The sequence below is a fragment of the Perca fluviatilis genome, unplaced genomic scaffold (genome assembly GCF_010015445.1).
Source record: "Perca fluviatilis unplaced genomic scaffold, GENO_Pfluv_1.0 PFLUV_unplaced_scaf_107, whole genome shotgun sequence".
NCBI classification, from domain to species: Eukaryota; Metazoa; Chordata; class Actinopteri; order Perciformes; family Percidae; genus Perca; species Perca fluviatilis.
Window position 1 is genome coordinate 5,001 of NW_024375511.1, and position 12,725 is coordinate 17,725.

General features: G+C 41.6%; 1 protein-coding gene across 1 annotated transcript in view; it reads left to right on the plus strand.

Annotated features, from left to right (window-relative positions):
• The window catches only part of LOC120555032 (anion exchange protein 2-like), a gene marked incomplete at both ends in the record, with an annotated part of 14,359 nt that extends 2,245 nt beyond the window's left edge, over positions 1-12,114 (plus strand). Inside the window, 7 exon segments of the mRNA XM_039793834.1 lie at positions 1,184-1,280; positions 1,728-1,912; positions 3,239-3,458; positions 4,774-4,977; positions 7,869-8,017; positions 8,714-8,908; positions 11,981-12,114. Coding sequence (XP_039649768.1) covers positions 1,184-1,280; positions 1,728-1,912; positions 3,239-3,458; positions 4,774-4,977; positions 7,869-8,017; positions 8,714-8,908; positions 11,981-12,114 — 1,184 coding nt within the window.
• Positions 12,115-12,725: the final 611 nt, after the last annotated feature.

The window sequence follows — 12,725 nt, forward strand, 5'->3', positions numbered from 1 at the left end:
TGTGTGTTTTGTGTGTGTGTTGTGTGGTTATCTGTCTGTGTGTGTGTGTGTGTCTGTGTGTGTGTGTCTGTGTGTGTGTCTGTGTGTGTGTGTGTGTCTGTGTGTGTGTGTCTGTGTGTGTGTGTCTGTGTGTGTGTCTGTGTGTGTGTCTGTGTGTGTGTGTCTGTCTGTGTCTGTCTGTGTCTGTCTGTCTGTGTGTGTGTGTGTGTGTGTCTGTGTGTCTGTCTGTCTGTGTCTGTGTGTGTGATGTGTAAATGTGTGTGTGTGTGTGTGTTAAATGTGTGTGTGTCTGTGTGTTTGTGTGTGTGTGTGTGTGTGTGTCTGTGTGTGTGTGTCTGTGTGTGTGTCTGTGTGTCTGTGTGTGTGTCTGTGTGTGTTTAAATGTGTGGTGTGTCTGTGTGTCTGTGTGTGTTGTGTTTAAATGTGTGTGTGTGTCTGTGTGTCTGTGTGTGTGTTTGTGTGTGTGTCTGTGTGTGTATGTCTGTGTGTGTTTAAATGTGTGTGTGTGTGTGTGTGTGTTGTGTGTAAATGTGTGTTTGTGTCTATGTGTGTGTGTGTTTAAATGTGTGTGTGTGTCTGTGTGTGTGTCTGTGTGTGTGTGTGTGTGTGTGTGTGTGTGTAAATGTGTCTGTGTGTGTGTAAATGTGTCTGTGTGTGTGTCTGTGTGTGTGTGTGTGTGTGTGTGTGCGTGTGTGTCTGTGTGTGTGTCTGTCTGTGTGTGTGTGTGTGTGTGTGTGTGTGTGTGTGTGTAAATGTGTCTGTGTGTGTGTCTGTGTGTGTGTGTCTGTGTGTGTGTGTTGTGTGTGTACATGTGTGTGTGTGTGTGTGTCTGTGTGTGTGTGTGTGTAAATGTGTCTGTCTGTGTGTGTGTGTGTGTGTGTGTGTGTGTTGGTGTGTGTACATGTGTGTGTGTGTGTCTTGTGTGTGTGTGTGTACATGTGTGTGTGTTGTGTGTCTGTGTGTGTGTGTGTACATTGTGTGTGTGTGTGTGTGTGTGTGTGTGTGTGTGTGTGTACATATGTGTGTGTGTGTGTACATGTGTGTGTGTGTACATGTGTGTGTGTGTGTGTGTGTGTGTGTGTGTGTGTGTGTGTGTGTCTGTGTGTGTGTGTGTGTACATGTTTGTGTGTGTGTGTGTGTGTGTGTGTGTGTGTGTGTGTGTTGTGTGTGTGTGTGTGTTCAGAGAGACTCCCCCCCCATTGGTCCCTCCAGGTCCAGACATGAGGTGAAGCTGATGGAGAAGATCCCCGAGAGAGCCGAGGCCACCGTGGTCCTCGTGGGTAATAACCTTCGTTATTATTCCCTCTGCTGTGTCTGCAGGCAGGGTGTTTACTGCTTCCCTCTGCTATGTCTGCAGGCAGTGTGTTTACTGCTTCCCTCTGCTGTGTCTGCAGGCAGTGTGTTTACTGCTTCCCTCTGCTGTGTCTGCAGGCAGGTTGTTAACTGCTTCCCTCTGCTGTGTCTGCAGGCAGTGTGTTTACTGCTTCCCTCTGCTGTGTCTGCAGGCAGGTTGTTAACTGCTTCCCTGTGCTGTGTCTGCAGGCAGTGGGTTAACTGCCTCCCTCTGCTGTGTCTGCAGGCAGTGTGTTTACTGCTTCCCTCTGCTGTCTCTGCAGGCAGTGTGTTTACTGCTTCCCTCTGCTGTGTCTGCAGGCAGTGTGTTTACTGCTTCCCTCTGCTGTGTCTGCAGGCAGGGTGTTAACTGCCTCCCTGTGCTGTGTCTGCAGGCAGCGTGGGCTTCCTGCAGCAGCCCTCCATGGCGTTTGTGCGTCTGCAGGAAGCGGTCCTGCTGGAGTCCGTCCTGGAGGTCCCCGTCCCCGTGAGGTTCCTCTTCCTGCTGCTCGGCCCGCCCACCGCCAACATCGACTACCACCAGGTCGGACGCTCCATCTCTACGCTCATGTCCGACAAGGTGAGTCAGTTTACAGTCCACAGTATTCACAAAACTGTTAGTTTAAGTTTAAGTAAGCAGAATAAGTGTCTAAAGAGTCCGTCGTTGAGCGTATATTCCCTGCAGGATTAATACTTCCTGCCACTTTTTGGGATGTGACCACCAGATGGTGTTAAATACTGCTTTGACCCGAATACAAGCTGACCCCCCTTTTAAAGAAACTTCATGTGGACCAAATCTCGTTTTATTAAAGAATTTTTTTATTTGAAATTAGTGATTAGTAATTAGATTCTTTTTCACTGTTTTTGTGGCTGTTTTAGCAAAAAAAGTTCAACGTTTTTGACGCTTTTTTGAATATTTGGCACCACCTGTTGTGGATGATTATAGGATGAGAAAAATGATGAGGAAAAAGTCTGAATATTTTGAGTGAGAAGTCTGAATATTTTGAGAGAAAAAGTCTGAATATTTTGAGTGAGAAGTCTGAATATTTTGAGAGAAAAAGTCTGAATATTTTGAGTGAAAAAGTCTGAATATTTTGAGAGAAAAAGTCTGAATATTTTGAGTGAAAAGTCTGAATATTTTGAGAGAAAAAGTCTGAATATTTCGAGAGAAAACGTTTGAATATTTTCAGAGAAAAGTAAATATTTTGAGTGAAAAAGTCTGAATATTTTGAAAGAAAAGTCTGAATATTTTGAGTGAAAAAGTCTGAAAATTTTGAGAGAAAGTCTGAATAAATTGAGAGAAAAGTCTGAATATTTTGAGTGAAAAGTCTGAATATTTTGAGAGAAAAAGTCTGAATATTTTGAGAGAAAAGTCTGAATATTTTGAGTGAAAAGTCTGAATATTTTGAGTGAAAAAGTCTGAATATTTTGAGAGAAAAAGTCTGAATATTTTGAGTGAAAAAGTCTAAATATTTTGAGAGAAAAGTCTGAATATTTTGAGTGAAAAAGTCTGAATATTTTGAGTGAAAAAGTCTGAATATTTTGAGTGAAAAGTCTGAATATTTTGAGTGAAAAAGTCTGAATATTTTGAGTGAAAAAGTCTGAATATTTTGAGAGAAAAGTCTGAATATTTTGAGAGAAAAAGTCTGAATATTTTGAGAGAAAAAGTCTGAATATTTTGAGAGAAAAAGTCTGAATATTTTGAGAGAAAAGTCTGAATATTTTGAGAGAAAAGTCTGAATATTTTGAGAGAAAAGTCTGAATATTTTGAGAGAAAAAGTCTGAATACTTTGAGAGAAAAAGTCTGAATATTTTGAGAGAAAAGTCTGAATATTTTGAGAGAAAAAGTCTGAATACTTTGAGAGAAAAGTGTTGATTTTTATTCAGCGTTTGTCCGCTTCCTCAGCACTTCCACGAGGCGGCGTACCAGGCGGACGAGCGGCAGGATCTGCTGTCGGCCATCAACCGGTTCTTGGACTGCAGCGTCGTCCTGCCGCCCTCGGACGTCGTCGGGGGCGACGATCTTCTCCGCTCCGTCGCTCGCTTCCAGAGAGAAATGCTCCGGAAGAGAGAAGAACAGAGCGGCAAACTGCCGGAGAAACAGGCCAGCATTCAGGACGATGGAGGTCGGTTACCAACGCAACAACCTTTATTATTATATATAAGTTATATTCAGTAGATAAGAGACAGTGAAAGGATGAGAGGAAATGAGAGAAGAAACACAAGACAAAGCCCAAATAACGATTACATGCATACATACATACTTTCAACTTGAAATACGTGACAGACTTAAGAACAAAGTACTGAGGTCTTTAAAGGGCGCGTGCCCTGACAGTAGCTAGGTAAGGACTACTAGCCAGTCAGAAGCAGAGTATGAGGGCGTGCCCTGACAGTAGCTAGGTAAGGACTACTAGCCAGTCAGAAGCAGAGTATGAGGGCGTGCCCTGACAGTACCTAGGTAAGGACTACTAGCCAGTCAGAAGCAGAGTATGAGGGCGTGCCCTGACAGTACCTAGGTGAGGACTACTAGCCAGTCAGAAGCAGAGTATGAGGGCGTGCCCTGACAGTACCTAGGTAAGGACTACTAGCCAGTCAGAAGCAGAGTATGAGGGCCCTGACAGTACCTAGGTAAGGACTACTAGCCAGTCAGAAGCAGAGTATGAGGGCGTGCCCTGACAGTACCTAGGTAAGGACTACTAGCCAGTCAGAAGCAGAGTATGAGGGCCCTGACAGTACCTAGGTAAGGACTACTAGCCAGTCAGAAGCAGAGTATGAGGGCCCTGATAGTACCTAGGTAAGGACTACTAGCCAGTCAGAAGCACTGCCATGCTAGCAGCTAGGTGAGCATTATAACGTTTGTCTCTGAAGTAAAGGCTGGACTACAATAGAGCTGTTTGGAGCAGTTTGTGAACAGTGTTTTCTGTTGGAGATGGTAAGTCCCTTTGGGGGGGACTTTGGGCTTTTTCACTTTGTAAACCTATAACAATAATAATAATAATAATACATTTAATTTGTAATGCACTTTATATTTACGCAAATCTCAAAGTGCTACATGATAGTGCTAAAAATTATAAAAACACATGGAGAGCATGAAAAAAAACATATAACATGCACAGAAAGGATACTGTATATAACACAATAAAGGAAAGGGAAAAAATCTGCGTAACAGTTGATGCTTCTTTTTGTTTTCTGAGACTTCTGTTATGGTTTTCTAATTTAGGGTTTTTTGACATTTTTTGGTCGCTTTTCATTGATGCTTTTTGACACTTTTTTCAACACTTTTTAGGTTTTTCTTTTCTTGACATGCTTTGATTTTTGTGATTGTGTTTCTCTCTTGAAATGATCCAATAAAGGGACTCTGAAAACCATATTTCCTGAGATGTAATCCTTGCATGTGTGCTCATTAATCGGCCTGTAACGGCGCTCCGTTCTTCCTCCCAGACTCCCCCGTTCTCTCCAAACCTGGCGAGGAGCCTCTGAGACGCTCCGGCCGGCTGTTCGGGGGTCTGATCTCTGACGTGACGCGGCGCTACCCGCAGTACCTCAGCGACCTCCGGGACGCCCTGAACCCGCAGTGCATGGCCGCCGTCATCTTCATCTACTTCGCAGCGCTGTCGCCCGCCATCACCTTCGGAGGACTGCTGGGTGAGTTAAAGGAGACCTATAGACCTTTTTCACAGACCGTAGTGGTCCCCTAATACTGTATCTGAAGTCTCTTTATATAGACCTTAGTGGTCCCCTAATACTGTATCTGAAGTCTCTTTTATATAGACCTTAGTGGTCCCCTAATACTGTATCTGAAGTCTCTTTTATATAGACCTTAGTGGTCCCTAATACTGTATCTGAAGTCTCTTTTATATAGACCTTAGTGGTCCCCTAATACTGTATCTGAAGTCTCTTTTATATAGACCTTAGTGGTCCCCTAATACTGTATCTGAAGTCTCTTTTAGATAGACCTCAGTGGTTCCCTAATACTGTATCTGAAGTCTCTTTTATATAGACCTTAGTGGTCCCCTAATACTGTATCTGAAGTCTCTTTTATATAGACCTTAGTGGTCCCTAATACTGTATCTGAAGTCTCTTTTATATAGACCTCAGTGGTTCCCTAATACTGTATCTGAAGTCTCTTTTATATAGACCTTAGTGGTCCCCTAATACTGTATCTGAAGTCTCTTTTATATAGACCTTAGTGGTCCCCTAATACTGTATCTGAAGTCTCTTTTATATAGACCTCAGTGGTCCCCTAATACTGTATCTGAAGTCTCTTTTATATAGACCTTAGTGGTCCCCTAATACTGTATCTGAAGTCTCTTTTATATAGACCGTAGTGGTCCCCTAATACTGTATCTGAAGTCTCTTTTATATAGACCTTAGTGGTCCCCTAATACTGTATCTGAAGTCTCTTTATATAGACCTTAGTGGTCCCCTAATACTGTATCTGAAGTCTCTTTATATAGACCTTAGTGGTCCCCTAATACTGTATCTGAAGTCTCTTTTATATAGACCTTAGTGGTCCCTAATACTGTATCTGAAGTCTCTTTTATATAGACCTTAGTGGTCCCCTAATACTGTATCTGAAGTCTCTTTTATATAGACCTTAGTGGTCCCCTAATACTGTATCTGAAGTCTCTTTATATAGACCTCAGTGGTCCCCTAATACTGTATCTGAAGTCTCTTTATATAGACCTCAGTGGTCCCCTAATACTGTATCTGAAGTCTCTTTATATAGACCTTAGTGGTCCCCTAATACTGTATCTGAAGTCTCTTTTTATATAGACCTTAGTGGTCCCCTAATACTCGTATCTGAAGTCTCTTTATATAGACCTTAGTGGTCCCCTAATACTGTATCTGAAGTCTCTTTTATATAGACCTTAGTGGTCCCCTAATACTGTATCTGAAGTCTCTTTATATAGACCTCAGTGGTCCCCTAATACTGTATCTGAAGTCTCTTTTATATAGACCTTAGTGGTCCCCTAATACTGTATCTGAAGTCTCTTTTATATAGACCTTAGTGGTCCCCTAATACTGTATCTGAAGTCTCTTTATATAGACCTTAGTGGTCCCCTAATACTGTATCTGAAGTCTCTTTTATATAGACCTTAGTGGTCCCCTAATACTGTATCTGAAGTCTCTTTTATATAAACCTTAGTGGTCCCCTAATACTGTATCTGAAGTCTCTTTTATATAGACCTTAGTGGTCCCTAATAGTATATCTGAAGTCTCTTTTATATAGACCTTAGTGGTCCCTAATACTGTATCTGAAGTCTCTTTTATATAGACCTTAGTGGTCCCTAATACTGTATCTGAAGTCTCTTTTATATAGACCTTAGTGGTCCCCTAATACTGTATCTGAAGTCTCTTTTATATAGGCCTTAGTGGTCCCCTAATACTGTATCTGAAGTCTCTTTTTATATAGACCTCAGTGGTCCCCTAATACTGTATCTGAAGTCTCTTTTATATAGACCTTAGTGGTCCCCTAATACTGTATCTGAAATCTCTTTTATATATAGACCTTAGTGGTCCCCTAATGCTGTATCTGAAGTCTCTTTTTATATAGACCTTAGTGGTCCCCTAATACTGTATCTGAAGTCTCTTTTATATAGACCTTAGTGGTCCCCTAATACTGTATCTGAAGTCTCTTTTATATAGACCTTAGTGGTCCCCTAATACTGTATCTGAAGCTCTCTTTTATATGGACCTTAGTGGTCCCCTAATACTGTATCTGAAGTCTCTTTTATATAGACCTTAGTGGTCCCCTAATACTGTATCTGGAAGTCTCTTTTATATAGACCTTAGTGGTCCCCTAATACTGTATCTGAAGTCTCTTTTTATATAGACCTTAGTGGTCCCCTAATACTGTATCTGAAGTCTCTTTATATAGACCTTAGTGGTCCCCTAATACTGTATCTGAAGTCTCTTTTATATAGGCCTTAGTGGTCCCCTAATACTGTATCTGAAGTCTCTTTTATATAGACCTTAGTGGTCCCCTAATACTGTATTTGAAGTCTCTTTATATAGACCTTAGTGGTCCCCTAATACTGTATCTGAAGTCTCTTTTATATAGACCTTAGTGGTCCCTAATACTGTATCTGAAGTCTCTTTTATATAGACCTTAGTGGTCCCTAATACTGTATCTGAAGTCTCTTTTATATAGACCTTAGTGGTCCCTAATACTGTATCTGAAGTCTCTTTCCCGAAATTCAGCCACTAGAGCCAGTCCCACAATGAGATTTCCTTAGGATGTGCAATTACTGTGTCTGACCTTTAGTTAATGTTCAAAAACATATTTCTCATAATGTGCCACACACACACACACACACACACACACACACACACACACACACACACACACACACACACACACACACAGACACAGACAACACACACACACACACACACACACACACACACACACACACACACACACACACACACACACACACACACACACACACACTTCTTAAACTTTTTCCACAGCCTTTTATTTTCCAAGATCTCTAACTGTGAAGGTGTTGTTGTCCTTTCCTGTGGCACAGGTGAGAAAACCGAGGGTCTGATTGGCGTTTCGGAGCTGATAGTTGCCACGGCGATGCAAGGCATAGTGTTCAGCCTGCTGGGTGCTCAGCCTCTGCTGGTGATCGGCTTCTCTGGACCGCTGCTGGTGTTCGAGGAGGCCTTCTACACCGTAAGATCACCAAAATATTATCTGGGACAAACATGGTCTGGCGCTGTTACACTGCAAACTCTGCAGGACACTTGACTCCATATAAATAAACAAGAGTAAGATCCTTTTAGTTTACCATGAAACAGCCCCGAAATCACCATCACCAGACCCACCAGACTCCATGTAAATAATCAGGACTTTTAGCGTGTATAGAGCCAGCATATCTCCACCAGACTCCATGTAAATAATCAGGACTTTTAGCGTGTATAGAGCCAGCATATCTCCACCAGACTCCATGTAAATAATCAGGACTTTTAGCGTGTATAGAGCCAGCATATCTCCACCAGACTCCATGTAAATAATCAGGACTTTTAATTGGTGTATAGAGCCAGCATATCTCCACCCGACTCCATGTAAATAATCAGGACTTTTAGTGTGTATAGAGCCAGCATATCTCCACCAGACTCCATGTAAATAATCAGGACTTTTAGTGTGTATAGAGCCAGCATCTCCACCAGACTCCATGTAAATAATCAGGACTTTTAGCGTGTATAGAGCCAGCATATCTCCACCAGACTCCATGTAAATAATCAGGACTTTTAGCGTGTATAGAGCCAGCATATCTCCACCAGACTCCATGTAAATAATCAGGACTTTTAGCGCTAAAAGTCCTGATTATTTACATGGAGTCTGGTGGGTTTGTGTGTGTGTGTGTAGTTTTGTAGAGATAACGGCATCGAGTATCTGACGGGCCGGGTGTGGATCGGTTTCTGGCTGGTGCTGATCGTTCTGGTCACCGTGGCGATGGAGGGAAGCATCCTGGTTCGCTTCGTGTCCCGTTTCACTCAGGAGATCTTCTCCTTCCTCATCTCCCTCATCTTCATCTACGAGACCTTTGCCAAACTCATCAAGGTCAGGTCTATGTCCATTTCACACACACACACACACACACACACACACACACACACACACACACACACACACACACACACACCACACACACACAAAAAACACAAACAGACAGACAGACAGACAGACAGACAGACAGACAACACATACACACAGACAGACAGAACACACACACACACACACACACACACACACACTGTAAATCAACATGATGTTTTTTCAACATTTGTGTTGCTTCTTTGTCACTTTTTTCATTGTTTTGGGTATTTCGCAAACATGGATGTTTCATATAATCGTCATTAAACAGTCAACCAGACACACACCACACACACACACACACACACACACACACACACACACACACACACACACACACACACACACCACACACACACACACACACACACACACACACACACACACACACACACACACACACACACACACACACACACACACACACAGAGACACATACACACACACACACACACACACACACACACACACACACACACACACACACACACACACACACACACACACACACACACACACACACACACACACACACAGACAAACACCCACACACACACACACACACACACACACACACACACACACACACACACACACACACACACACACACACACACACACACACACACACACACACACACACACACACACACACACACACACACACACACACAGATTTTTCAGATATTTTTACTTTACTTTAGGCTACTATTTATTTTAGTGGCGACTTTTTACTTTTACTCCTTACATTTTAACAAGAATATCGGTACTTTCTACTCCTTACATTTTAGACAATTGGCTCGTTACTTTAGTTTTGTACAACGGGTGAGCGCATGTTGGAAAATAGCGCGGACACGCGCCTCACACCGCGAGCCACACGGAGAAAAAAGTGAGAGAAAAGAGGATAATCAGATAGATGGTGTGTGTGCGTCCTTGAGAACTGTAGTATAACTTATGTTGTCAGTTCATTTAAGCCTGCTGTTGTATTGGTCTATAGTTCTTGCAAACTTAAAGTAAGTTAGCTAGTGATTTTGTTGTTTGTGTTCTTCACCTGTTAGCTAGGTTGCACGTTGTTTGATCTTATTAAAGCATCAAAAGAGAAAATGGGAAATTAATTACTACAATATTTGGCAGAAAATAGAAATAAAGGCACAGGAAAACTTTCAGATGTTTATAAAATACTGCAAAAACTAACAAACGTGGAGAGTAAAGCAAAAGAAAAATGGGAAAAAGAATTATCCATAAATATTTCAGGCGAGGCTTGGAGAGACTCCTTAAAAGATAATTTTAAAATAACTTCGTCAAAACATTGGAGAGAATTTGCTTGGAAAATAAGTCAGAGATTTTTTATTACACCTCATATCATGGGAACAATCTCCAGTCTCCAGGAGCTGGTTGCTGGAGAGAATGCGGGGAAAATAAAGCAAATCATACACATATATTCTTTACATGTCCAGTAATAAAGAGCTTTTGGGAAGCGGTAGAAAAGGCCATGAAAGAAATTATTGATATTAAAGAATCCCTGACGTTAGAAAATTGTTTAGGTATACAAATTGTATAGGTATACAATGTAAGATAAAAGGATCGAAATATTTTTAATATGCTACGTCTTACAGCACTGAAACAACTGACAAGGACATGGAAAAACAATCAAAAGCACCAGAATTATATCTATGGTGTAACACAATAGAACAAGTATTAGAAATGGAAAAGCTCACTTTCATAGCTAATAATAGCTTAGAAAAATGGAAGAAAATATATCCCGACATATTAGATAAAATAACGAAGTATTTCAATGGCTTGATATAGGTTGCAGTGCATCCACATGCACGCACGCCACCGCCACACACACACACACACACACACACACACACACACACACACACACACACACACACACACACACACACACACACACACATACACACACATACATATACAAGAACATACACAAGCACACAGGAACGCGCGCACACACGCACGTACACACACTCACATACATATCAACGTCATTGTTTCTTGCTTTTGCTTTTCTAGTTTTGTTTCTTTTTTTATGGGGTTCTTTTATTATTATTATTAATAATGTTATTAAATAATATAAGACTGTAAAAATTTGAAGTGCAAAAGGAAAAAATATGTAACAACATGTGATTGGATATGAAAAGCACTACAATAAAGTAATAAAAAAAACAAATAAAAAAGAGAGAAGTTGTCTCCGTCCGTGTTTTAACAGACACACCTGGGGGGGCAAAGTTGGAAACCAGAATCATCTTTAAATCCAGTCCTAATCTAGTCCTCATTAACAAGTTTCAAATCATTTCACTGGAGTTACCGTTATTATTTTTCGCGTCATCAATACCGAATTCAATCTAATTGAATCTAATTGGATGGGGATATACTGTAGGCTACGCTGCACTTGATGCAACGACTCGACAGATTCGGCGGCATTCATTTGCAGCAAAACATTGTGGCTTGATGGTGGTAACGTTAGTACTAGTAGTATGGATGTTTGTGTGTTGTCTGTTTAGTAATTCATATTGAATCCTTTATTTTCTTGTAGATTCCTTTAAATGTTAAGGGGAAGATTAAAATAGAGTAACTGGATCTGTGAATTCTATCTTACTACTCAGTCAGGATCTTATTAACCTGGAGTCCCAGTCTCTGTCACAATAATCATATATGTGTCATGTTTTAGGCCTATTGGCAGACATCCATTTAACATGTAGCCAATGGCATAAAAAGAGTCCACTGAAGTTTCTCAGCTACCACTCTAGTTAGATTTGTTTGGTCCAGGCAGCTTTTCATAAAACATGGTATTCATTCGCAAGGCTACTTTTACTTTTATACTTTAAGTAAATTTCCACGCCTGTACTTTGTTACTTTTACTTGAGTAAAGAAGTTAAATCAGTACTTCTACTTTAGAGTATTTTTTAACAAAAGTATCTGTACTTCTACTTTAGTACGGGAAGTGAGTACTTTTGCCATATCTGCACACACCGCCACATTGAGTTGGTCCTTCTTTCTGTTGGTCTCTTCCAGATCTTTCAGGAGCATCCGCTCCAAAACTGTTACCATGGGAACAACACAGCATCAGCACCGTCTCCGTGCAACTATGCGGTCGCCAGAGTAACCCTAGGGGCGTTGGCGGGGAACGGCGCCAGCCGCTGCTTATGGTTGGTTCTCATGGTAGGGACGACTTCATAAGCTCTTCTACCTCTTACTTGAGTTCAAGAACACCTTCAATTGATCGGTGCCTGCACATGCCGCATACCTGCACACACACACACACACACCACACACATACACAACGTACGCACACACACACACGCATACACACACACACGCAACACACTTACCGTACACACACACACATATACACACATACACACACACACACACATATACACACACACACACACACATACACACATACTACACACACAGAACACACATACACTGCACACACACGTACACACACACACACACACACACACACACACACACATATACACACACACATACAACAAACACACACACACACACCGTTACACATACGCACACACAGACACACACACACACGTATACACACCGCACAACACACACGACACATACACAGACACACACATATACGCACACACAACACACACACACACACACATACACACACACACACACACATCACTTACACACACACATATGCTGCACACACATTCACACACACACACACACGTATCACACACACATATACACACACATATACACACATACCACACACTGGACCGCG